This window comes from Salvelinus sp. IW2-2015, unplaced genomic scaffold, assembly GCF_002910315.2.
Source record: "Salvelinus sp. IW2-2015 unplaced genomic scaffold, ASM291031v2 Un_scaffold1930, whole genome shotgun sequence".
In the NCBI taxonomy this organism is placed as follows: domain Eukaryota; kingdom Metazoa; phylum Chordata; class Actinopteri; order Salmoniformes; family Salmonidae; genus Salvelinus; species Salvelinus sp. IW2-2015.
In genome coordinates, this window is record NW_019943288.1 from 10517 (window position 1) to 37517 (window position 27001).

At 41.5% G+C, this 27001-nt stretch overlaps 2 protein-coding genes and 1 long non-coding RNA gene across 6 annotated transcripts in view; 2 read left to right on the forward strand and 1 right to left on the reverse strand.

The window, feature by feature from the left end:
- The window catches only part of LOC112072440 (4-galactosyl-N-acetylglucosaminide 3-alpha-L-fucosyltransferase 9), a 9874-nt gene extending 5541 nt beyond the window's left edge, over positions 1–4333 (forward strand). Inside the window, exon 2 of the mRNA XM_024139843.2 lies at positions 3145–4333. Coding sequence (XP_023995611.1) covers positions 3154–4302 — 1149 coding nt within the window. The 5' untranslated portion in view covers positions 3145–3153 and the 3' untranslated portion in view covers positions 4303–4333. The remainder of the gene's footprint in view (positions 1–3144) is intronic.
- A 1991-nt stretch (positions 4334–6324) lies between these two features.
- Positions 6325–10364, reverse strand: LOC139024832 (uncharacterized). Its single transcript, XR_011476199.1, has 2 exons — positions 7225–10364; positions 6325–7017 (listed from the first exon to the last, which is right to left on the reverse strand). It is a non-coding gene; the product is annotated as an uncharacterized lncRNA (long non-coding RNA).
- A 170-nt stretch (positions 10365–10534) lies between these two features.
- LOC112072441 (T-complex protein 11-like protein 2) lies at positions 10535–26222 on the forward strand. Of its 4 annotated transcripts, none has more exons than XR_011476198.1 (11): positions 10535–10645; positions 17666–17912; positions 18213–18345; positions 18445–18565; positions 18885–19108; positions 19644–19780; positions 20171–20358; positions 22282–22463; positions 22547–22719; positions 24457–25921; positions 25953–26222. XR_011476198.1 is itself a non-coding variant. In XM_024139845.2 (11 exons), exons 3-11 carry the CDS (start codon positions 17678–17680, stop codon positions 24726–24728), a joined length of 1665 nt encoding a protein of 554 aa, XP_023995613.1. In that variant the 5' UTR covers positions 10536–10645; positions 12807–12917; positions 17666–17677; the 3' UTR covers positions 24729–26222. The 4 variants fall into 4 exon arrangements, 3 of the variants coding, with proteins under 3 accessions (XP_023995612.1, XP_023995613.1, XP_023995614.1); XM_024139845.2 differs by adding an exon at positions 12807–12917 and having other exon boundaries at positions 10536–10645; positions 24457–26222; XM_024139846.2 differs by adding an exon at positions 12813–12917 and having other exon boundaries at positions 10536–10645; positions 24457–26222.
- The last annotated feature ends 779 nt before the right edge of the window (positions 26223–27001 follow it).

Genomic DNA, 27001 nt, shown 5'->3' on the forward strand with positions numbered 1-27001 from the left:
ACCAGCGTTGAACAGACCTGAGCACGGGCGTTTCCTGTTTTAGTTTCTGTCTATAGGTTGGGAGCAACAAAATGGAGTAGTGGTCAGAGTTTCCGAAAGGAGGGCGGGGGAGGGCTTTGTATGCATCGCGGAAGTTAGAATAACAATGATCCAGGGTTTTGCCAGCCCGGGTCGCGCATTCAATATGCTGATAAAATTTAAGGAGCCTTGTTTTCAGATTAGCCTTGTTAAAATCCCCAGCTACAATAAATGCAGCCTCAGGATATGTGGTTTCCAGTTTACATAGAGTCCAATGAAGTTCTTTCAGGGACGTCGATGTGTCTGCTTGGGGGGGATATACACAACTGTGATTATAATCGAAGAGATTTCTCTTGGTAGATAATGCGGTCGGCATTTAATTGTAAGGAATTCTAGGTCAGGTGAACAAAAGGACTTGAGTTCCTGTATGTTGTTATGATCACACCACGTATCATTAATCATAAGGCATGAGACTCACCTGGACTCCATCACCTTCCTGATTACCTCCCCTATATCGGTCACTCCCTTTGGTGCTTTCCTCAGGCGTTATTGTCTCTGTTTCATGTTTGTACGCTTTTCAGGTTTCTTGTTTTGTATTATGGTCTACTTATTATTACCTTTGCACTCCCTGTACTTGGTCCTCGACTCCCAGCATACACATTACACTACAACTTCATTGGAGTTCACCTGTGGTAAATTCAATTGATTGGACATGATTTGGAAAGGTACACATCTGTCTATATAATGTCCCACAGTTGACAGTGCATGTCAGAGCAAAAACCAAGCCATGAGGTTGAAGGAATTGTCCGTAGAGCTCCGAGACAGGATTGTGTCGAGGCACAGATCTGGGGAAGGGAACCAAAACATTTCTGCAGCATTAAAGGTCCCCAAAAACACAGTGGCCTCCATCATTCTTAAATTGAGAATGTTTGGAACCACCAAGACTTTTCCTGGAGCTGGCKGCCCGGCCAAACTGAACAATCGGGGGAGAAGGGCCTTGGCCAGGGAGGTGACCATGAACCTGATGGTCACTCTGACAGAGCTTTAGAGTTKTTCTGTGGAGATGGGAGAACCTTCCAGAAGGACAACCATCTCTGCAGCACTCCACCAATCAAGCCTTTTTGGTAGCGTGGCCAGATGGAAGCCAGTCCTCAGTAAAATGCACATGACCGTCRYCTTGGAAAGACTCTCAGACCATGAGAAACAAGATTCTATGGTCTGATGAAAACAAGATTYAACTCTTTGGCCTGAATGCCAAGTGTCACATCTGGAGGAAACCTGGCACCATCCCTGCAGTGAAGCATGGTGGCAGCATCATGCTGTGGAGATGTTTTTTCAGCGGCAGGGACTGGGAGACTTGTCAGGATCAAGGGAAAGATGAACAGAGCAAAGTACAGAGAGATCCTGGATGAAAACCTGCTTCAGAGCGCTCAGGAGGACAACYAACCAAAGCACACAGCCAAGACAATGCAGGAGAGGCTTCGGYACAAGTCTCTGAATGTCCTTGAGTGGCCCAGCCAGAGCCCGGACTTGAACCCGATCGAACATCTCTGGAGAGACCTMYAAATAGCTGTGCAYCAACGTTCCCCATCCAACCTGACAGAGCTTGAAAGGATCTTCAGAGAAGAATGGGAGAAACTCCCCAAATACAGGTGGGCCAAGCTTGTAGCGTCATACCCAAGACTCAATGCTGTAATCGCTGCCAAAGGTGCTTCAAAAAAGTACTGATTATAGGGTACTTATGTAAATGTTATATTTCAGTTGTTGTTTTTTTAATAAATTAGCAACAATTTATAAAAAGCTGTTTTTGCTTTGTCCTTATGGGATATTGTGTGTAGATTGATTTTTAAAAATGATTGAATTTTAGAATAAGGCTGTAATGTAACAAAATGTGGAAAAAGTCAAGGGGTCTGAATACTTTCTGAAGGCACCGTATATGGAAACTGTTTCGTTCCAAGAATAAGGGGTTAATGTAAAAGAAAAAAAAGAAAAATCTGATCTGTCTTATATCTCTCAGATACTTCAGAACACTTCATTTTGGAGTTTTTCGGTACGCTCTCTTCCACTTAGTGAATCTGTTATTGTTTATATGGGCTATTAGCAGTAAGGCCAAATAAAATAAAAATATATATTTTAATATTTTTTTTTATATATTTTTTTATTTTAATATTTTTTTTTATACTTCAAGAGGTCTTCTAAATCAAATTCTAAACCAAATAGCTAAATGATCCTTGGTATGACATTCTTAAAACAATTCCATATAAGTTAGTAGATTAGAGTCAGGTGTGTGTCAGCTAGTGCTGGGGCAAAAGTGTGCCACCAATCATCAGGTCCCTGAGGACTGCAGTTGTCCATCCCTGTTGTACACTGTTTGCTGTACATACTGTATACATCGTCATACAGGATAATCACTGTCCTCATGAATGCTGAATTTATCAACAGCACTGAACGACACCTAATGTTAGCCTTAATTTCACTAGTGATGCATGTCTTTGTTCCCTGGTGTATTGTCATATAAAATAGTTAACGTGCTTGCTGAAATTAATTAATGTCACCAGCTCTAGCGCTTAACACTAGAAAAGCCTGACCTCCTTGGACCCCCTTCGGCCATCCTTTGAAAGTCAACATTATAACAGTCTAATGAATACATTTAATATATCCTATCATTTAATTGTGTTTATGAAGGTCTTAGGTAACATTAGAATATTGAAGAAAATGTATATGAAAGGACACAATAGCATTTTCATTTGTTTATGTAACTGCAGGCTATACGTGCAAATGAAGAAAAAACACAATTCAAGTGTTAAAATCAATTAAATAAACCCTGTCACAAAGATAATTAATTTGTTAAAGACAGGTCTTAATGAGCATCATGAATTTAAGAAAATGCATTTCAAAAGAACAGAATGGCATATTTTCTATTTAAATATATTACTGTTCTTTGAGTGTTGAGTTAACGTGGGGAGTGCATGGATGGGATCACTGTAATTCAGAGTTGATGTAACTACTTTTTCAGCTATAACCAGTCACTACCATTATTATAATGTATTTCACATCCATAAATACTTTTCTAGTTGTTGTTGATATTCTAGAGTGGTTTTGATTGGTCTCTTTTCTCTTTCAAAGGGTCAAGGTATGTCCACTCCGGCTTCCCAGGGGGTTCTACGGCCTGTTCTGATTGGCTGTTTTTTTATGGCGTGCTTCGTGGGAATATTCTTAATTTACTACAAACCCCAGATCAAGTTCCATTCATGCCCAACTGACCAGGCATCCCACGAGTGGAAGGCTGGTTGTTCTCCTTGCCCTCAAGTAAGTATGGCAGGGAACCACACTGGGCAAAAAACACACCATGCCCAGACAGCCATTCAGGCCGATGATGACGGAGACACAGACACTATCATTTTGATCTGGATGTGGCCATTTGGTCAGGCCTTTGACATAGACTCTTGTGCCTACTTTAACATCAAAGGCTGTCACCTAACAGTGGATAAAAACCTTTACAGCAAGGCGCACGGTGTCATCTTCCACCATAGAGACATCCATGGAGACCTGAAGAACATGCCCCAAGAGCAACGTCCATGGTTCCAGAAATGGGTGTGGTGGAATGGAGAATCACCGGCTAATACAAACAGGATCCCTGGTGTTGACCACTTGTTKAATTTGACTGCGAGTTATCGACTGGATTCTGAWATCAAGGTTCCATATGGGTCACTTGTTGAGGTAACCAGTGAGGATAAAATCTTTGAGCTGCCCAAGAAGGACAAATTAGTCTGCTGGYTAGTGAGCAACTGGAACCCAAACTACAAGAGGGTACAGGTGTTCAACGAGCTCAGTAGGCATGTCAAAGTAGAGGCCTATGGGAGACATTTTAGTAGATACCTAGAAAACGAAGACTACTCAAAGACGCTGTCCAGCTGTAAATTCTACCTGGCATTTGAAAACTCCATCTACAAAGACTATGCTACAGAGAAGCTGTTCAACGCTATGAAGTTGGGAGCAGTGCCCGTTGTTCTAGGTCCATCCAGGGACAACTACGAGCAATTTATCCCAAGGGACTCTTTCATCCATGTGAATGATTTCTCCTCTACAGAGGAGCTGGCAAAGAAGCTTCTCTTTCTCGACCAGAATAATGAAGAATACATGAGGTACTTCACCTGGCGAAAGAACTTTAAAGTTCAACAAGGGTATTTTGGACTTGAGCACACCTGTCGCTCATGTGATTACATTAGAAGAAATAAAGGATACAGAACTATTCCTAATATAAATAAATGTTTTTGGGGCTAAGTGACTCATTTGTAGTGGGACATTTCCATGTAAAAGGACCCATAAGCACCAACCTGTGCAGTTCAATCAATAGAATGTATTATAATGCCCTTTTTACATCTGCAGTTGTCACAAAGTGCTTCTACAGAAACTGAGCCTAAAACCCCAAAGAGCAAGCAATATAGAGGCACGGTGGCTAGGAAAAACTCCCTAGAAAAGCTCGAACCTAGGAAGAAACCAGGCTCTGGTTGTGCCGGGTGGAGATTGTAAGAGTACATAGCCATTAAGGACAGATCGTTCAAGATATTCAAACATTTATAGATGACCATTAAGGTCAAGTAAAAATCATATTGGTTATAGATGTCCAGGACAAGGTAGCACGACCGGTGAACAGGTTAGGATTCCATAGCCGCAGACAGAACAGCAGAAAGTCTATCAGCAGCACCAACAGGTGTTTGCCAACCCTGGTCCTCCAGTACCCCCAGCAGTACACATTTTCGTTGGAGCCCTGGACAAACACACCTCATTCAACTCATTGAGGGATTGATGATTAATTGACAAGTTGAATCAGGTGTGTTTGTCCAGGGTTACAATAAAAACGTGTACTGTTGGGGGTACTGGAGGACCAGGGTCGAGAATCACTGACTTAAAACACAAGTTCAAATCTATATCCATTGGAGTTTCTTACCAAGAAGACAGTGAATGTTCCTGAGGTTTGACTTAAATCTACTTGAACATCTATGGCAAGCCCTGGAAATGGTTGTCTAGCAATGATCAACAACCAATTTGACAGAGCTTGAAGAATGTTTAAAATAATAAATGGCAAATGTTGCACAATCCAGGTGTGGAAAGCTCTTAAGCCTTGTTCACAACGCAGGCCTTAATGCTTTAATCTGTTTTGGAATACTGACTATCCAAACCTCAAGTTACAAGTGACTAAATCAGGTGTGTGTTCAGACAGAAGTCATTTGCTGATAAGGCTATGCTAGTTGTCATAGTAATGACAGTGGTGTGTGTGTGTGTGTGTGAGAGCAGTAGTGTAGGCTGAGTGGTGGTGGTGCTTCCTTTCACTCAGAAGTCAGGTAGTGTTAAAGGAATTTAATTCCTATATGTTTATTAACCAATTCAATTAAAACACTCTGCCCATACATACGAATTTGTAAGATACTTATCAGCATTAAATGAACAGAAACCAGTCTCAAAATCAATCAATCGTGTTTATTCTCGAGAGTACTGATCATAGTACAATTTACATCAGGTTATATAATAATGTCACCTGTTAAACCTGCAAACAACCCAAGGTCTCTCCCCTCCCTGGGTAGAGACGGAATTTCCTGTAAAGAACACATCATTCCAGCCTGTCTGAAGATAACTCCATTCTTTCTAACAAGGAACACATATTCAGCATTATGATTCATAGGTTCATTCATCCATACAGTAACATAGAATTATAACTAAACAGAATACTACTAAGTCAAATGTATACATATTTTAGTCATTTATTCATAAAAATCCCGTAACAGGTAGCAAGCTAAAGTGACAATGCCTGCCACGGACATTTCCCAGTTGATTTGAATGTTTAAAATCATAGTGGAAGAACACTTTTAAAGCCTCAAAGGATAAGATCCAACTTGTCAAACTGTCACCCGAGTAGCTAACAAGCAACAAGATATGTGGAATAACAGTCTAAAAAGCATTTGAGGGCATTTAAAATCACAAGTCACATGGCCAGGAATCCAATTTGTATGGGACTTCAAACCACCTACGAAGGCTGTTCAGACTGCAGGAAAAATAAGATTCAAATAGGATTTGGGTCACTTCAAACTGCCAATGTGAACACGGCTTAGAGACCTACCCAGAAAGTCACAGCTGTAGTCGCTGCCAAAGGTGCTTCTACTAAGTATTGACTCAGGGATGTGAATACTTGTGTTACGTACGCCTCTAGGAAGAGGGAACGCAACACCCTGCTACATCTCAACTCCCCGTGGAGTGAAAGAGGTATGGGATTATAAGTGCGAGTAAGGATGACAAAGGCAGAAAATGTACTATTTACTGGGAATTTATTTAGTCCTTCACACAGTAAATTTTTGGAAAATGGGCTGAACGGAACCAAAGCAAAGAAAGTAAATGTCAAAGCCCCCTCTCCTACCTTACCTGCCTACCCACTACTTACCTAACCTTTTAGCACCACCTGGTGCGCTAACCAAAATACAGGGGGTGGTCCACCCAGGTCTTACCTAGTGTGTATAGACAGTAAATACTACGGATTATGTATGCCCGCAGGGCTCTTGCCTAAGCACTCCCTAGTGTAAAAGGTTGCGTCAATCGAATCTGGTATCAGGATAAAATGTGATTGAGTCACCGAATATACTTTAATTATATTTATTTAACACAAGTGATAAATGCAATTTTCATATATACAGGTTCACTGTATCACCACGCAGGGTAAAGCAGAGAACTGACTGAAATAGTACAGACATCTTTTATACTGTGACAGATGTAGTTCCAACTTTAGAGTTGGCCTGTCACAGTAGAGGCTTAGCGTGGTTTAAACTTGCTAGCCTATCGGTAGTGCCCAGGCTGGTCCCAGCCTCACAGCACACAGGATCCAGATATCCGGCTTTTCTGCAGTCATGCTATGTTTTGTGATTAACATGTCCTATTTCTATAAGGCATATATTTTTGTTAAAAAGATAACAAAACCATCCTTCACACTAGGTGCCTTCCCCTCCCCCCCTGGGAACAAATGAAACAGAACACAAACGTAAGTAAACAATTTCAATAATCAAAACCACTGCATCCCATTGGCACACACACATACCTCAGAATCAGCAGCTACACAGCAGCTACACAACACTTAAAATATCTCTCTCTCAAATCTCTCTCAAATCTCTCTCAAATCTCTCTCAAATCTCTCTTAGCAACAACCAACATAGGACATACCAAATCTCTCTTCTGAGCAACAGAACACTGGCTTATATAGCTGGAGAAGGAGTCTGTAATGGGATACAGCTGTATCCTCTGACGAGAGGGCGGGGTCAGCCCCAATTAGCAATGGGGCCGACCAATCAGCTGCTTGGGGGAATTTCAGGAAGCCATCCTGAAACACACACATACAAACAAAACCACAACACAGAAACTGGGGAATGTAACATTATGTATATTAGATATTTCTATATTTAATTTTCAATAAAAAAAAAATACATTTGTCATTATAGGGTATTTTCCATAGATTATTGAGGGAAAAAATCTATTTAATACATTTTGAATTTAGGCTGTAACACTATTTTTGTAAAAAAATATATTTATAAGTCAAGGGGTATGAATACTTTCTGAAGACACTGGGCCCTTTCCAAAGTTACTCCCGGACAGGGCCAACCCCACCCACTTTACCAAAACACAACCCCCACACCAACATAGGGATAACAACAGACCACTAACTTACTACCCTGAGACAAGGCTGAGTATAGCCCACAAAGATCTCTCCCACCACAGGAGCCTGAGTACAGGAAGGATGGGAGAGCTCAAGCAAGCCAGTGACTCAGCCACCGTAATAGGGTCAGAGGAAGAGAATCCCAGTGGAGAGAGGGGAGCCGGCCAAGCAAGGGTGGTTCGTCACTCCAGTGCCTTACTGTTCACCTTCACACCCCTGGTGCAACCAAACCTGACTGTTGAATGTTCTGTTTTTGCACACTGTTGTTTCATTGTTTAGACAGAATATACTATGATTACAAATCAATATTTGCCCAGATATCTGCTGATTACAATAATTATGTTATTGTTTCAGGGTAATAAACTGACAATACAAGAGCAATGGCAAATTGCACTAAACAGGGTTTGAGAATGATGGATGGAAAAGAGGAACTCTGTTACCATAGTGTTCTTGTATTGTTAACCCTCTTGCACAAAGAATGTGGTATTACCATGAAACACTGCTGAAGGTGTTTCTGAGCAAATAGTGTTTGGAAAAATATAACTTGTTAGAAAATAATATAATGTCAAATCAAATCAAATTGCATTTGTCACATGCGCCAAATACAACAGTGAAATGCTTACTTACAAGTTCTTAACCAACAATGCAGTTAAGAAAAATAAGTGTTAAGAAAGTATTTACTAAAATAAATTGAAGTAAAAAATGTAAACATGTTAAAAATACTAATAAAAAAAGAAAATAGAAAAATAACAAATAATTAAAGAGCAACAATAAAATAACAGAAAAGAGCCTATATACAGGGGGTCCCGGTACAGAGTCAATGTGCGGGGGCACAGGTTAGTCGAGGTAATTGAGGTAATATGTACATGTAGGTAGAGGTAAAGTGAATATGCATAGATAATAAACAGAGAGTAGCAGCAGCGTAAAAATGGGGTGGGGGGGTCAATGCAAATAGTCCAGGTAGCCATTTGATTAGCTGTTCAGGAGTCTTATGGCTTGGGGGTAGAAGCTGTTAAGAAGCCTTTTGGACCTAGACTTGGTACTACGGCACTGCTTGCCGTGCGGTAGCAGAGAGAACAGTCTGTGACTAGGGTGGCTGGAGTCTTTGGCAATTTTTAGGGCCTTTCTCTGACACGCCTGGTATAGAGGTCCTGGATGGCAGGAAGCTTGGCCCCAGTGATGTACTGGGCCGTACGCACTACCCTCTTGTAGTGTCTTATGGTCGGAGACCGATCAGTTGCCTTACCAGGCGGTGATGCATCCGTTCAGGATGCTCTCGATGGTGCAGCTGAATAACTTTTTGAGGATCTGAAGAACCATGCCAAATCTTTTCAGTGTCTTGAGAATAGGCATTGTCCTTCACGTCTGTCTTGGTGTGTTTGGACCATGATAGTTCGTTGGTGATGTGGACACCAATGTGGAGACCAAGCTCTCAACCTGCTCATGTAATGTAAATGCTACCCACATACATTATGTAATGCAAAATGCAGCCACATACATCATGTAATGTAAAATGCTGTCCACATACATAATGTAAAATGCTGTCCACATACATAATGTAATGTAAAATGCTGTCCACATACATCATGTAATGTAAAATGCTGACCATTAACATCATGATACTGTTCTCTATTGTTTAGAATTGGAATCGATGTGAGAGAAAAAATACTTGCAATAAATAGGGTAAATACAATAAAACATTAACGTATTTAGTGAATTTGAAAATCAAGTTCACAAAATTAATGTTGACAGCAGGAGCCACACAATTTCCACCTGGTTGATCAGTTCAGAATATGCCCATTCACCAATGCCAATAAAGGAGATTGGGCCAGTATAGTTTTTCTGCTCGTAAAACAGAGCAATCCTTTTGCATGTATATGTTTTTGCATTGTTTACCTACCAGCACAAAACAAAGGAAACCATACAACCTTACTGCACAGCACAGACGAGTGGCGCAGCAGTCTAAAGCACTGCATCTCAGTGAAAGAGGCGTCACTACAGTTCCAGGTTTGAATCCAGGCTGTATCACATCCAGTAATGATTGGGAGTCCTATAGGGCGGCGCACAATTGGCCCAGCTTCGTCCAGGTTTGGCAGGGGTAGGCCGCCATTATAAATAATAATTTGTTCTTAACTCACTTGCCTAGTTAAATAAAAGTTACATGTAAAAAAAAAAAGAAAAAATCAACTGGTTGTGTCCTTACTGTGCCTTTGAGTATCCTTGAAAAATGGAGATGACAAGTAAAGTTGTGAAAGGAATTTTACACACGGCTATTGCTCTCTGTGATCCATGGGACGTCCCTAACCCCTCCCCTGTTGAAGTTGTAATGTAACATGCTTAGGGGTTAGTTATACATTTTTGGTTAGGGTTTTAGGGTAGGGACGCCCCAAGGATTCCAGATAACACGTTTTAGATATCATGCACAGCATACAAAATATAAAAAAACAATGTACGTGGCATCATGTATTTTTGAATGTTTTGTAAAAATGTATTTCATCTTTCACAAACGTCACATCCGTAAACAAAGAAGTCCCATGTGAAGCAGGGCCTACCATTCATCGAGAAGGAAAGGGAGGTACTTGTACTGTAAACAATGGACGTGTCATATATCGAAGTGGATATTTTCTTTCAGTGAGCTATAGCCGGGATAATACCATATATTGACATGAATGAAACGTGTATTCGTTATATAATGATAGTTATCTATCCATAAATTGCTGTTTGTATATACGGTTTAGGTTTGTATTAACGTTGCCCAACAAAGTACACCCCACCGCTACTGAATGGTTTAGCCTAAATCGAACAGCAAGCCAGCTGTGGTCTTGGACCTTTAAAAATACTAAAGTGCCGTCAGCTAACTAGACTCAACCTCCTTTACAAACTACTATTTTGGTGTATAACCTAGTCTCCCACGGCGGAGACGTGAAAAAGGTAAAACATAGCTATATTTCGACGTATATTTTTGTTAGCATTTGCACATGCTAGTTGGGAACTTAGCTAGATAGCGAAACCCTTTGAGCTTGTCAACAGTCACCTATGCTATGATGTTGCTAGTTACCAATGTATTGTTTGGGTCATGTTTATCCTTGTTGGTGTGATTGAGCTGGATGTATGTAATCGTAACGTTAGTTACGAACCCATTAGAAGTTGGTGTTTTAGCGTTAGCATTCTTGTTTACAAACATAACAATATATATCTTCTAGCTATTAAAAAGCCATTTAGCTCCTTGTCAGATTAATCTAACGTCGTTAGCCTGCTACGCTTGCACGATCGCGCTTGTGACTTCATCCGTAACAATAACAACTATTGCTTGTAGCGACATTTTAATTAGATTGGTAGCTTCAGTACTATTCTTCCTGTGTAACTAGATGCGAGGATCAACATGCTTTGCAATCAATTAAAACCCTTTCAGCGCCATAGTTATTGTCTTGCGTTTCTTTTGGCACAGGCAGATCTCTTCTCAGTCTTGTCCAGCGCTCTTGTTTTGGTGCTGCAGGATCGCGTGTACTTATCAGTGACGCGTGTGTGGATATTGTTTTGTACATGCAGCTTGTACAGTGTACTGCAGCTTAACTGGAAATGCTATTTGCTGTAACCAGCCTTGTAGTGCCGAGCGACGGATAGCCTCTACGAATCCGAGAGTGAAAGAATCGTCTCTAACACGCAGACTCACTTTTTGTGAACATTCCCATCAAAAGTCATACGTTTGAATATACTTAATTTTAATGTACAGTACCAGTCAAAAGTTTGGACACACCTACTCATTCAAGGGGTTTTCCTTATTTTTAATAGTGAAGACAAACGATGAAATAACACATGGAATCATGTAGTAACCAAAAGTGTTAAACAAATCAAAACATGTTATATTTTAGATTCTTCAAAATAGCCACCCTTTGCCTTGATGACAGCTTTGCACGCTCTTGGCATTCTCTCAACCAGCTTCACCTGGAATGCTTTTCCAACATGGCGCTTGATGGTTTTTGCGACTGCACTTGAAGAAACTTTAAAAGTTCTTGACATTTTCCACATTGACTGACCTTCATGTCTTAATAGTAATGATGGACTGTCATTTTTCTTTGCTTATTTGAGCTGTTCTTGCCATAATATGGACTTGGTCTTTTACCAAACAGGGCTAACTTCTGTATACTACCTCTACCTTGTCACAACACAACTGATTGGCTCAAACGCATTAAGACGTAAAGAAATTCCACAAATMAACAAGGCACACCTGTTAATTGAAATGCATTCCAGGTGACTACCTCATGAAGCTGTTTGAGAGAATGCCAAGAGTGTGCAAAGCAGTCATCAAGGCAAGGGGTGGCTACTTTGAAGAATCTCAACAAAATTTTTTTTTTTTGAATTGTTTAACACATTTTCTTTTCGGTTACTACATGATTCCATATGTGTTATTTCATAGTTGTGATGTCTTCGCTATTATTCTACAATGTAGAAAATAGTACAAATAAAGAAACACTGAAATGAGTAGATGTGTCCAAAGTTTTGACTGGTACTGTACTTTACCAGTTGTCTGCTGATTTTTGTGCTTATGTAAGAGGTGATCTGAGACAAAGTATTCACAGGGAAGTGTTCTTTGCCCAACTTTTAGTACAATGGTCTCTATATGGTTGTATATAAAAAAATCAATACTGATGCAATTGGGTACCACAGTATGAGTCATAAAACCCGGAAATGGTTACAATAATTTTTTACACCATTCATTTTCCATCTGAGATTTTAGCACAGGAGATTGGTGGTACCTTAATTTGAGAGTACGGGCTCGTGGTAATGGCTGGGAGTGGAATAGTATCATCTACATCAAACATATTTTCCATGTTTGATGCCATTCCATTCGCTATGTTCCAGCCATTTATTATGAGCCATCCTCCCCTCAGCAGCCTCCTGTGGATTTTAGAATGATGTCATATAAGGTCTGTGTTTCGTGTAGGCTTACCCTGGCATGACATTTTGATAACCACGCAAATCTCTCTTGGGCAAGGTAACTTTAAAAAAAAAATTCAATGCTAACTATTGATAAAAGTAAATGGACATATTGTGCAACACATGCAATGCCTGAAACGATTGAAAATACAAGTTACAGAAACTACCGACACCGCAAAAAGTCAGGTAAACAACCCTTTCCTGTGGATACCCTATCTCCACCACCTACCTCCAAAAAGGATCAACAGCATGTACAACTGGTAAAGTAAGTGTAAATATAATTTTATTCAACATCCTGGCTTGTAGAGCCTACTGCGTCTTTTTTAGGGCAACTTCGGTCAGACTGCTAATCCATGGCGTAACCATGATAACAATATGTTTAGACAAAGCGATGGGAATCAACCAATGACAGCGTTGCCATGGAAAGCTATTTTCCCCACAGTTGTTCACTGATATAGTCTGTGCACTGCACACACAAGGGTAGCTATTTTGTCTGCATGTGGATACGGGACGCTTTGTGATTGTAATGTGATCATATCGAACTAACTCACCTAACTACAGTAATAGACATATCCTAGTCTTTTTATATCCACTGTGCAGTGTCAAGTGGTGGTGAAGTGTCAGTTGCTCTACCGGGATTGACATTAATGGTTGCCCTATTGCCCAGTGCAAGTGACCTGAGCAGTCGTGCAAATTGAGCCTGTTCTGCTAATTATTCCAGTTGTCTGGTCTTTCTAGTTTCTCTGGTTCCTGTCTAGGGGAAAATAGCTTAAAATGATCATACTTGATCATAATCTTCGGGCATTCAAAATACTACTGACTTGGTCGATGGGCGAATGCCTTTCAGACCTTCATCTCAATCCCTGCTCTGTAACGTTCCTTTTCCTCCTGGGTCAGGGCTCTACAGTGCAACCATTTTACTCACACATGCGCCTAAATATGTTGCTGTGCGACCTGGAATTTTAATTTTAGGAGCATCAGTGCGCCTAGAAATATAAAGGATTCTAGCTTTATTACATAAACAATTTTTCAATGTGCTCCTAAATGTCTTTTGTGTGCGCCAACATCTTTCTATTTAGGCGCACACATGCTCCTTGGAAAAAATAAATAATAATATGGTCAGCATAGATTCTTGTGCTGGTTTGCCTTTGCATCTAAGCAAGCTAATCGAATGCAGTAATTTTGAAATGTTTTGACTTGCATTTGCTTTAGGAATTCTCTCTGAATCACCTGTCTGTTTATCCTTCATTGGTAGGACTGGGCACATCACTTCAGGCATCACAATAGACATGGGCTGATCTAGAAAGCAAATACAGTGCATTTGGAAAGTGTTCAGACCCCTTGACCTTTTCCACATTTTGTTACGTTACAGCCTTGTTCTAAAATTTTATAAATCTTTTTTTCCCCTCAATCTACACACAATACCCCATAATGACAAAGAGAAAAGTTTTTTAAATATTTTTGCAAATTTATAAAAAATAAAAAAAAACTTATTTACATAAGTATTCAGACCCTTTGCTATGAGATTTGAAATTGAGCTTTGTGCATCCTGATTCCATTGATCATCCTTGAGGTGTTTCTACAACTTGATTGGAGTCCACCTGTGGTAAATTCAATTGATTGGACATGATTTGGAAATTCACACACCTGTCTATATAAGGTCTCACAGTTGACAGTGCATGTCAGAGCAAAAACCAAGACATGAAGTCAAAGGAATTGTCCGTAGAGAGCCGAGACAGGATTGTGTCAAGGCACAGATCTGGGGAAGGGTACCAAAACCATTTCTGCAGCATTGAAGGTCCCCAAGATTGCAGTGGCCTCCATCATTCTTAAATGGAAGAAGTAGTGTCATACTCAAGAAGACTCAAGGCTGTAATTGCTGCCAAAGGTGCTTCAACAAAGTACTGAGTAAAGGGTCTGAATATTATGTAAATGTGAGATTTACGTTGTTTAAAAAAAAATAAGTTTTCCCAAATTTCTCAAATGTTTTTGCATCGTCATAATGGGGTATTGTGTGTAGATTGAGGGGGGAAACAATTTAATACATTTTAGAATAAGTCTGAAACGTAACAAAATGTGTAAAAAGTGAAGGGGTCTGAATGCTTTCCGGATGCACTGTATCAAACAACTTCAGACGTTCCGTTTCTCTTGTGACCGTTGAGATATGGGTTATGACCTTGCCATGTCTGACAGGAGAATGACGATGAAGGTCATGACTGAGACTACACACAGGCATAGACTATAAAGTCACAGCCTTCCTCCATAAGAAGGAAGCACCACCTAGCTCTCTGGACTGTAGTTGTTGGTGTTTTCTTTGCCAGATAGCCCAACAGGGCAACACACGTCTGATAATGTGTCTTCTGTATATGGCACGTTGGCCTAGTAGTTCGACATAGTGAATTGTATTGGAATTTAAGGTCATTTTAAAGCTATTGGCCTAAATTCAAGTGCTTTGCCTCAACAACACTTATTGTTCTAAAAAGTGTAGGCCAAGTTGTTTACTTGATCTCAATGACGGGATGGCTGGAAGGGTGCCTTTATGTTGCTTGGACCGATGTGCGGTACACGAGAATGATTACCCTGTTCATCTAAGCAGTGAAGTGTAACTGGATCTGTGGACGGTTGGCTGAGAATCCCGCTGTTATCATGTTACCCTGGAGACTCATGCCATTCATAACACTGTCCCTTTGTTTTGTAATTGTGGAAGTAGGCTGAACTATGGTGATAATATCCCTATTTTTTTTTTATTTTTTTTTTTATCAGCACTCTCTTTAAGTCAACTAATGTCTGAATCATTTTGGAAACTGTGTCCTTTTATCTTAACTGGGGCACAAGTGGATGGCCCTCCTTCTGTTTCCATGGCCACTCTGGCCTAACAGCTGTTATACTGTCCTGTGGTGTTTTACACCCTTCCTCTCCTAGCAACAGGAACACAGGCAAAAACACAAGCACACACATGGTAATGGTAACACACCAAACCAAAAAGTAGTGTCTTCAGTAAGGTAGTGCAATTGTTTTTCTTGGGGGACCTCAGACTTTGGAATGGGAGGTTAAGCTAGGTTAAACTAGCTAATGGCCAGTCCAGTGCCTTTTATAGGCTACATAGCTAGATAATGAATGTAAGTGCAAACTCAAGGCTCTGGCTACAACTGCCTGACCCCCACTACACAAGACTTAGAAACCCCTTATTTTTCCGTAAGAGAAATTTGTGGGTACATTCCAGTGCATTCAAACCACATGTTACAGTATTCATGTAGGCTTAAATAATGCTACATGCGTACATACATACATATATACATACATACAGTTGAAGTCGGAAGTTTACATTCACTTAGGTTGGAGTCATTAAAACTCATTTTTCAACCACTCCACAAATTTCTTGTAAACAAACTATAGTTTTGGCAAGTCGGTTAGGACATCTACTTTGTGCATGACACAAGTCATTTTTCCAACATTTGTTTACAGACAGATTATTTCACTTATAATTCACTGTATCAAAATTCCAGTGGGTCAGAAGTTTACATACAGTAAGTTGACTGTGCCTTTAAACAGCTTGGAAAATTCCAGAAAATTATGTCATGACTTTAGAAGCTTCTGATAGGCTCGTTGACATCATTTGAGTCAATTGGAGGTGTACCTGTGGATGCATTTCAAGGCCTATCTTCAAACTCAGTGCCTCTTTGCTTGACATCATGGGAAAATCAAAAGAAATCAGCCAAGACCTCAGAAAAATAATTGTAGACCTCCACAAGTCTGGTTCATCCTTGGGAGCAATTTCCAAATGCCTGAAGGTACCATGTTCATCTGTACAAGCAATAGTACGCAAGTATAAACACCATGGGACCACGCAGCCGTCATACCGCTCAGGAAGGAGACTCGTGCTGTCTCGTAGAGATGAACGTACTTTGGTGCGAAAAGTGCAAATCAATCCCAGAACAACAGCAAAGGACCTTGTGAAGATGCTGGAGGAAACGGGTACAAAAGTATCTATATCCACAGTAAAACGAGTCCTATATCGACATAACCTGATAGCCGGTCAGCAAGGAAGAAGCTACTGCTCCAAAACTGCCATAAAAAAGCCAGACTACGGTTTGCAACTGCACATGGGGACAAAGATTGTACTTTTTGGAGAAATGTCCTCTGGTCTGATGGAACAAAAATAGAACTGGTTGGTCATAATGACCATTGTTATGTTTGGAGGAAAAAGAGAGAGGCTTGCAAGCCTAAGAACACCATCCCAACCGCGAAGCACGGGGGTGGCAGCATAATGTTGTGGGGGTGCTTTGCTGCAGGAGGGACTGGTGCACTTCACAAAATAGATGGCATCATGAGAAAAGAAAATGATGTGGATATATTGAAGCAACATCTCAAGACATCAGTCAGGAAGTTGAAGCTTGTTCGCAAATGGGTCTTCCAAATGTGAGATTTGGAAGACCAATGGTCTTCCACATGGACCCCAAGCATACTTACAAAGTTGTGGCAAAATGGCTTAAGGACAGCAAAGTCAAGGTATTGGAGTGGCCACCACAAAGTCCTGACCTCAGTCCTATAGACAATTTGTAGGCAGAACTGAAAAAGCGTGTGCGAGCAAGGAGGTTTACAAACCTGACTCAGCTACACCAGCTCTGTTAGGAGGAATGGGCCAAAATTCACCCAACTTATTGTGGGAAGCTTGTGGAAGTCTACCCAACACATTTGACCCAAGTTAAACTATTTAAATGCAATGCTACCAAATACTAATTGAGTGTATGTAAACTTCTGACCCACTGTGAATGTGATGAAAGAAATTAAAAGCTGAAATAAATAATCTCTACTATTATTCTGACATTTCACATTCTTAAAATAAAGTGGTGATCCTGGTGATCCTAACTGACCTAAGACAGGGAATTTTTATTTGGATTAAATGTCAGGAGTTGTGAAAGCCAAATACATTGAAACTTAGTTTAAGGTGTATGTAAACTTCCGACTTCAACTGTACATACATGCATGCATAACTGCTGTGCCTGCCTGCAGCGCTATCCCACCATGCCTGGGACTGACGAGCGGCCCACCTCCATGTCCACCACTGGCAGCGAGGACGCCATGCCTGGGACTGACGAGCGGCCCACCTCCATGTCCACCACTGGCAGCGAGGACGCCAGCAGCGAGGACGAGTCGTCGTCGGACCGCTGTAACAGCATCACGTCTGCCAGCGACTTTGACTGCTCCCGCCAGAGCTTCACCAGTGACTGCTCCAGCAGCAAGCACAGCTCGCCCTCCTGTGAGTAGATCTCCTTCCTCCCTGTCTAGTAGGACTGCTTCTTAGGCTTGTTAAAATGTCACTCTAAAAATTGCATTTCCATTTCCTACCGTTTTCCAGAAAGTGTGCACTTGCACACTTCCCATCATTGATTTAAAAGCATTGGATTGGTGTTGTCAGCACTTTTTGAGTAGTATAGAGAATCGGAATGCAACACTGTGTGCCCTCTCCCCACTTTGGTTGAGCTTTCAAATGCCAAAATGGTTACTCTCAACACTGTTTTTGTTCTTATTTTAAAAAATCTATGCCCCCTATTTACAGCCAGCCCGCCCAAAACTATAACACTGGATGATGTCATGTCTTCTGCCCGGGACCTGTCCAACCTGACCCTGGCCCACGAGATCATCGTCAACCGTGACTTCCYTGTGGAGCAGCCCCACCTACCTCAGAACAGGTACCTACCASCTCAAAATGSACYCCCAGTGAACATGGCCATCACTTGGGCTACTCAAATGCCAATTGACAACTGATGATATTCAATTCTCKTTTTCAGTTTGGAGAAGCAAGTCAAAGATATAGTTCACAAGGCGTTCTGGGATGGCCTGGAGTCTGAGCTGAATGATGACCCACCAGAGTATGAGCACGCCATCAAACTGCTGGAGGAGATCAGAGAGGTGAGCTTTGGCCCTTTTCCCCTCTATCAATCTTGATGAATCCATGGTTGGAAAGCTTATCTTTTCAGGAAGATGACCCTGTTAGAAATTATACGTTTTCAAAGTCTTCCAACTCCCTGAGCAGTAATCACTGATCTGACACAAGTGGATAAGCAACAGTTATGTAGTGGATTCCATTCTTTCACCTGTCCAATTGTGTGTATTGTGAATGTACACAAGAAGGATGTATTTAAAATGGGCTAATAGCTTTTAAGATTGATATCTTCTTGCTATATATTGTTTCTTTCCTTCATTTTTAAAAACCATTTACTATGAACAGATCCTGTTGTCTTTCCTGAGCCCGGGAGCCAATCGACTACGGACTCAGATCCTGGAGGTGCTGGACATGGATTTGATTCGCCAGCAGGCGCACAAGGAAGCGGTGGACATACAGGGCCTGGCCTCTTACATCGTCACCATCATGGGCAAGCTGTGCGCCCCAGTCCGTGACGACGAGGTCAAGAAGCTCCGCGAGAGCCCCGACAATGTTATGTCAATGTACAAGTACGTTTGGGCAAAGTTTTGTTTCCAACCCTTGTGAATATTTATTTGGATAATTGTAGCCATCGCCGTACATGGCTGGCACCCATTTGATCCTTTTGGATCTCTAAAGCTACCGTGCATTCGGAAAGTATTCAGACCACTTTTTCCACATTTTGTTACGTTACAGCCTTATTCTAAAATGGATTTAAAAAAATGTAATCAATCGACACACAATACCACAATGACAAAGTGAAAAGTGTTTTTTAGACATTTTTGCAAAATGTGAAAATAAATATATAAAAAATACCTTATTTACATAAGTATTCAGACCCTATTGTTTTGCGAATGTAAATTGAGCTCAGATGTATTCTGTTTCCATCATCATCCTTGAGATGTTTCTACAACTTAATTGAAGTCCACCTTTGTTAAATTCAATTGACCCTTTTAGATCTCCGAAGCTAGAAGTACAGATGTTGAGGCATGGGTTTGAAGACGGCAAGTCATTAGGTATTACTTCTGGAAGCTTCCGTTTTGAGAGTGTTATTACATTGAGCAGGGAGATCTTCCGGGTGCTGGACCTGATGAAGATGGACATGGTGAACTTTACCATCCAGAGCCTGCGGCCCGATCTGCAGAGGCAGTCAATGGAGTATGAGAGGGCCAAGTTCCAGAGCATCGTGGAGAAGACTCCCAGTGAGTCTGCATTGTTATTAACCTTTGTGTATTATGAGGAACATTTTATTGGCAATGGACTGGCATTTGGATCATTTCCCTGTTCCTTTACAAATACATTTGTCAGTTGAGTGCATACAGGTCAGCATAGTATTCATTCATTGTTTGAACAGGGTGTGCTCCTGGAACAGGGTGTGCTCCTGGAACAGGGTGTGCTCCTGTGTAAGGTTCAGGTCCAGCTGGTTTTCTTCCAAAGTAAATTATGTGCCTGTACTGCTTTATGGTATTAGGGGATGTTTGAGTTGTGGTATGTACAGCATGTGAAGCGTGGGTTTGATTTCTCTACGTCATTAAATGAAAGATGTCAATCGCTATTAAATGCCATACAAATGACTGTCCTAACTTCCTCAGGTGCGTTGGACCATACCACTGAGTGGATCAAGTCCTCTCTGGAGGAAGTGCTTTTCTCCATGCCAACTGTGGAGCAGCCCAACAGCCATGGGAAGGCGGGGAAAGCCCTGCCAAGTCCCTTCCTGGTCTTCAACAGTGGATTCATCCGCCTCCTCACCTGGGACTACCACAAGAGCCCACTGCCTGAGGTGGGTTGGAGTGTGTGTGTCTTAGACGGTTTCAAAATAATTATTTGCTTATTCAAGACATACATTGGGGAGAAAAAGTATTTGATACACTGACGATTTTGCAGGTTTTCCTACTTACAAAGCATGTAGAGGTCTGTAATTTATCATAGGTACACTTCAACTGTGAGAGACGGAATCTAAAACAAAAATCCAGAAAATCACATTGTATGATTTTTTTTAAAGTAAATCATTTGCATTTTATTGCATGACATAAGTATTTCCTACATCAGAAAAGCAGAACTTAATATTTGGTACAGAAACCTTTGTTTGCAATTACAGAGATCATACGTTTCCTGTAGTTCTTGACCAGGTTTGCACACACTGCAGCAGGGATTTTGGCCCACTCCTCCATACAGACCTCCAGATCCTTCAGGTTTCGGGGCTGTCGCTGGGCAATACGGACTTTCAGCTCCCTCCAAAGATTTTATATTGGGTTCAGGTCTGGAGACTGGCTAGGCCACTCCAGGACCTTGAGATGCTTCTTACGGAGCCACTCCTTAGTTGCCCTGGCTGTGTGTTTTGGGTCGTCATGCTGGAAGACCCAGCCACGACCCATGTTCAATGCTGTTACTGAGGGAAGGAGGTTGTTGGCCAAGATCTCGCGATACATGGCCCCATCCATCCTCCCCTCAATACGGTGCAGTCGTCCTGTCCCCTTTGCAGAAAAGCATCCTCAAAGAATGATGTTTCCACCTCCAAGCTTCACGGTTGGGATGGTGTTCTTGGGGTTGTACTCATCCTTCTTCTTCCTCCAAACACGGCGAGTGGAGTTTAGACCAAAAAGCTCTATTTTTGTCTCATCAGACCACATGACCTTCTCCCATTCCTCCTCTGGATCATCCAGATGGTCATTGGCAAACTTCAGACGGGCCTGGACATGCGCTGGCTTGAGCAGGGGGACCTTGCYTGCGCTGCAGGATTTTAATCCATGACGGCGTAGTGTGTTACTAATGGTTTTCTTTGAGACTGTGGTCCCAGCTCTCTTCAGGTCATTGACCAGGTCCTGCCGTGTAGTTCTGGGCTGATCCCTCACCTTCCTCATGATCATTGATGCCCCACGAGGTGAGATCTTGCATGGAGCCCAGGTGCAGTTAATACAGGTAATGAGTGGAGAACAGGAGGGCTTCTTAAAGAAAAACTAACAGGTCTGTGAGAGCTGGAATTCTTACTGGTTAGTAGGTGATCAAATACTTATGTCATGCAATAAAATGCAAATGAATTACTTAAAAATCATACAATGTGATTTTCTTGATTTTTGTTTTAGATTCCGTCTCTCACAGTTGAAGTGTACCTATGATAAAAATTACAGACCCCTACATGCTTTGTAAGTAGGAAAACCTGTAAAATCGGCAGTGTGTCAAATACTTGTTCTCCCCACTGTATCTTGATTGCCATTGGATTACTCATCTTTTGTTATTAAGAAAAGGTGACATTCAGTGTGTTTGTCAAGTGGTGAGGGTGTTGCTGAATGGTCACAGGGGAAACGTGTGTGTGTAAATAGAGGCAACAAGGATGTTGACAGGTGTTTGCTTCTGTTTCTGTGTATTATACTTCTTGGTCAAATGGATTTGTGGTGTTTATTTGCATATAGACTATCTAGAGGGTTTGTTTGTCAGAAATGTGTGTGAATTCCATATGAATACAAGTGTCTGAAAGAAGGTACCATCTCTCTCAACCAACTTACAACCACAAGTCTATTAAATGACCATTGTCTAAAATCTAGTCTCCATGGGGTGAATCCTAACTTCCACTAATGTCGAATGTTCATTTAGTCATGCATTGATGTCAATGGGAGACTAAGTAAAAATGTGGCTTAAGTTGATGATTCGTCCCTATATGTGAAGGTCATTTGAGTCTCTGTGTGTGTGTGTTTAACCCACTCAGACCCTGATGACAGACGAGGTGCGTCTGCGGGAGCTCCAGCGGAGGCTCCAGCTGCTAAAGGCCGTGGCCTCCGTGCTGCTCATTGTCTACAGTGCCATCGGAGGGCCCATCTCGGGGCTGCCCGCACTGGCCGAGCGCCTCAAGCGGATGGCCAGCGTGCTCCTGGAGGGCATGCACAGACCGTAGGTTCTACATAACACACACACACAAACATATATCAATTTCAATGTGAAAATTGAGACTGACAACTCCCTCCACTCTGCAGGGACTTTAACCTGTCAGAGGCTCTGGGGAACGTCAGTGGTCAGATCTGCTGTGAGCTCAACAAGTCCCTGACTGAGAGGAACTACCCAGCCTTGCCCCCAGAACTCCAGGTCACACTCAAGGGCCAGATCACCAGCATCACCCAGGAAAACAACCCTATCCGCAGTCTTGTGGGTAAGCAAAACGACACCTGATGGCCTGACATGGCTCACTGATTATTTAATAGTATATATTTAATGCAATGTTCTCAGCCAAGCTACATTGCATTCGGGAGAAAGTATTCAGACCCTTTGACTTTTTCCACATTTTATTACGTTACAGCCTTATTCTAAAATTGATTAAATTGTTGTTGTTTTTGCTCATCAATCTACACACTATACCCCATAATGACAAAACAATTTTTATTACATTTTTTTATTTTGTAAATTTATAACAAAATAACAAAATATGAAATTTCACATTTACATAAGTATTCAGACCCTTTACTCAGTACTCTGTTGAAGCACCTTTGGCAGCGATTACAGCTTTGAGTCTTCTTGGGTATGACGCTACAAGCTTGGCACACCTGTATTTGGGGAGTTTATCCCATTCTTCTCTGCAGATCCTTATAAGCTCTGTCAGGTTGGATGGGGGGGGTGTTGCTGCACAGCTATTTTACATCTTTAGAGAGGTTTGTGGGGGTTCAAGTCCAGGCTCTGGCTTGGCCACTCAAGGACATTCAGAGACTTCACCCCAGTCTGAGGTCCTGAGCGCTCTGGAACAGGTTTTCATCAAGGATCTCTCTGTACTTTGCGCCATTCATCTTTGCCTCATCCTGACTAGTCTCCCAGTCCCTGCTGCTGAAAAACATCCCCAAAGCATGATGCTGCCACCACTATGTTTCACCGTAGGGATGGTGCCAGGTTTCCTCCTGACGTGATGCTTGTCATTCATGCCAGAGTTCAATCTTGGTTTCATCAGACCAGAGAATGTTTCTCATGGTCTGAGAGTCCTTTAGGTGCCTTTTGGCAAACTCCAAGTGGGCTGTTATGTGCCTTTTACTGAGGAGTGGCTTCTGTCTGGCCACTCTAACATAAAGGCCTGATTGGTGGAGTGCTACAGAAAGTTGTCCTTCTGGAAGGTTCTCCCATCTCCACAGAGGAGCTCTGTCAGAGTGACCATCGGGTTCTTGGTCACCTCCCTGACTAAGGCCCTTCTCCCCCGATGGCTCAGTTTGGCTGGGGCAGCCAGCTCTAGGAAGAGTCTTGGTGTTTCCAAACTTCTTCCATTTAAGAATGATGGAGGCCACTGTGTTCTTGGGGACCTTCAATGCTGCAGAAGTGTTTTGGTACCCTTCCCCAGATCTGTGCCTCGACACAATCCTGTCTCGGAGCTCTACAGTCAATTCCTTCGACCTCATGGCTTGGTTTTTACTCTGACATGCACTGTCAACTGTGGGACCTTATATAGACAGGTGTGTGCCTCTACAAATCATGTCAAATCAGTTGAATTGACCACAGGTGGACTCCAATCAAGTTATAGAAACATCTCAAGGATGATTGATTGAAACAGGATGCACCTGTGCTCAATTTCAAGTTTCATAGCTATGGGTCTGAATACTTATGCAAATCAGGTATTTCTGTTTTATTTTTAATACATTTGCACATTTCTAAACTTTTTTTTTTCGCTCAGTCATTATGGGGTATGTGTGTGTAGATCGATGAGGATTTCTTTTTTTTAATCAATTTTAGAATGAGGCTGTAATGTAACAATGTGGAAGGGGTCTGAACACTTTCCGAATGGACTGTGTAATTGTACATTGCGTGACATTTTCCTCCAGTTTATTGAATTGCTTGAATAGCTCACAATTGTCTCGTGCCTGTTTTTCTGATCACTCTGTTTGTTCTGTGCCTCTTCTCCGTTCCTCTCCAGAGGGAAGGGTCCAGCAGTACTTCCGGGTGCTCCTCGCCATGCCCAACTCTCACGTGAATCCGCCCCCGACGCCCGGAGGCCTGGCCCTGATCCAACCGGAGCTCACCTCCTTGGCGGTCACCTTCGTCAGCCTGATCAACTTCAACAAGCAGGTCTACAGCCCCTTCTACATGATGATCCTCAAGACCCTGCTCTTCAGTAACACGGCGCCTCCACCGGCAGCCACCGCACCTCAGGACCCCAGCATACAGAACCCTGTGAACTCCAACTAGGACCGCCAACCTACCTACCGAGCTAGGAGCAATCCAAAGCTGGAGCTGACAACACCTTATTTGAAAAAGGGGCAAAGAAAGGAAAGACTTAGCAGCTAGCTAAATCCACCCCCCCAGTGGTCGTTCTGATTCCTTGAGGCTGCAATCGCTCCCCTATCCCTAACCCTCCTTCCCTTAGGCTTTAGATGAAGTAGTATCACATCTACGTTTTGTCTAGAATGTCGGGGTACGTGCATTAGAGGTGCGTCAGGAAAATGACAACGAGCGATTGTGGTGCACGTACAAGCTTTGACTAATCCACCTCCCACTGTCGTTTATTGCGACATCGGCTTTGTGACACCTGACCTGATCTGTTAGGGAGATTTTGTGTAGATTCATACCTAAAAACGGACCCTAGTGTTTTGTGTGAGGAATCTTTCCCAATGTCCTTTTTAGTTAGATTCGGGTACGTTGTGAATCTGCGTTCGCATGGAAGGGAGTGCTCGACATCCATTCTCCTGTTGTTATTTTGGAGGGTGTCATCGGAAAAGGGTAGAATGTTCATGAAGTGCTACTGTTACAAAGAACATTTATACACATTTCATAGACTTTATGACAAAAGGGAAAGGCCTATATATTTAGAATCATGTCGCCCATTTTTATAACATCACATTTCATATTCTTTATGCTGTAGGTTAAATAAAGTTGATCTATAACTGTTTGTTACACGTTGACAAATCCAGAACACAAAATGCTATATTATTCATGCCATTAGCCTATTCATTTAAGTGCCACCATTTGAATAGAAATATAAAAAGTTTGTTTTTAACTTATGTCGGCTTGTGATAACTCGCCATTAAACTGGTTAGGGCTCAGGAAATGTCATCTTGATTGAAAACAAGAGACTTTAATTAATTGTTGCTTTCCAACATGTCGAAGACATGTTTAAATCACTTGAGCTAAATTAGGAGACTAAATTAATATATCTTTTTGGGGGGGGTGATTAATTGATATGATTATGGAATCACTAATCCTGATGGATTCTGACCTTTTGGAGATAAATATAATGCATGTTTTATCTTGTGTTAACATTTGTTGGAAAATGTTTTGTATGTTAGACCTTGCATAGTATTCAGTAATTTTGTTGGGTTGTTTGAATGTGTTGACTTAATGTAGATTTTTGTTTTGTTATTTTGTGTCAATGGATTTATAAAGTTGCTTGCTTTATATCTTCCAAGGTACCAGTATTAGTTGTCCTTCTATACCTATATTTCCCTAAAAGCTATCCAACAGCTGTACATTTCTGGACATTTTATGTAATATCTATCTTTGTTTTAGAACTCAAGTCATGAGAGGTGCTGAAGATGTGTTGAAATGTCTAAAACTTCCCACAATGGAACTTTTTGATGCAGAATAAACATTGTATGTTAGCTTTTAAAATTCACTTGAATAAATACATTTTTATCTTCTCATGTAATGCAGCTATAATACAATAAACTCTCATGCAGTACCTTATTATTTGTCTAGCAGTGACCTGTGTGTGTGCTTATTGAAAATAGTTGTCTACATACAGACACAACAATCAAAGACAGTTGTAATACCTGTAAAGGGCATAGATTGTATAGATTACAATCGGACAAGTAATGTAACTAGAAGGAACATTCCTTGCTGTTAGATTACAGAAGAACTAGTGACCTGACAAATCAGCTGCCTGTCTAGTCCTGTAACCTCTCTGCTGCAGTGGCTGGGGGCACGGTTTTGAAGCCACCTCTCCTCCATCTTGCACCCCCGTTTAATGCATACTTTAAAAATTATATGAGAGCTAAATATATAAAACATTTCTTTAAAGTGTTTTATTTTTTTTAAGTTGAAATGTTACAGTCCCCACTACAACAACAAAAAATCATGTAGAATTCCATTCATTCCTATCCTATGGAGGACTGCTCCTTCTGGGGAGGGCCAATATGACTGACCTGTGGCTTCAACGCCTCTCAGTGGCCAATTCACATAATTTGCAGTCCAGGGTTTGAATACATCACTGGTGAGTACTTGCGTTTCCAAGCAACTCCTTTCTCCTGAAACAGGCTATGAGGAAATAATGGTAGCTACAGATACAGCAAGTTATGTTTCTTATCTATTAATATGAATTAACAATTATTTAGGTATTCTCCAAATTATGGCAAATTCAAGTAGTATTTTCGTTTAATTTTATATCGTTTTTAGAGCTCACTTGTCAAAGTTCCAACTTCCATTGCTTGCTGGCTAGCTAATGTTAGCTAGTTAGTTTGTACAGA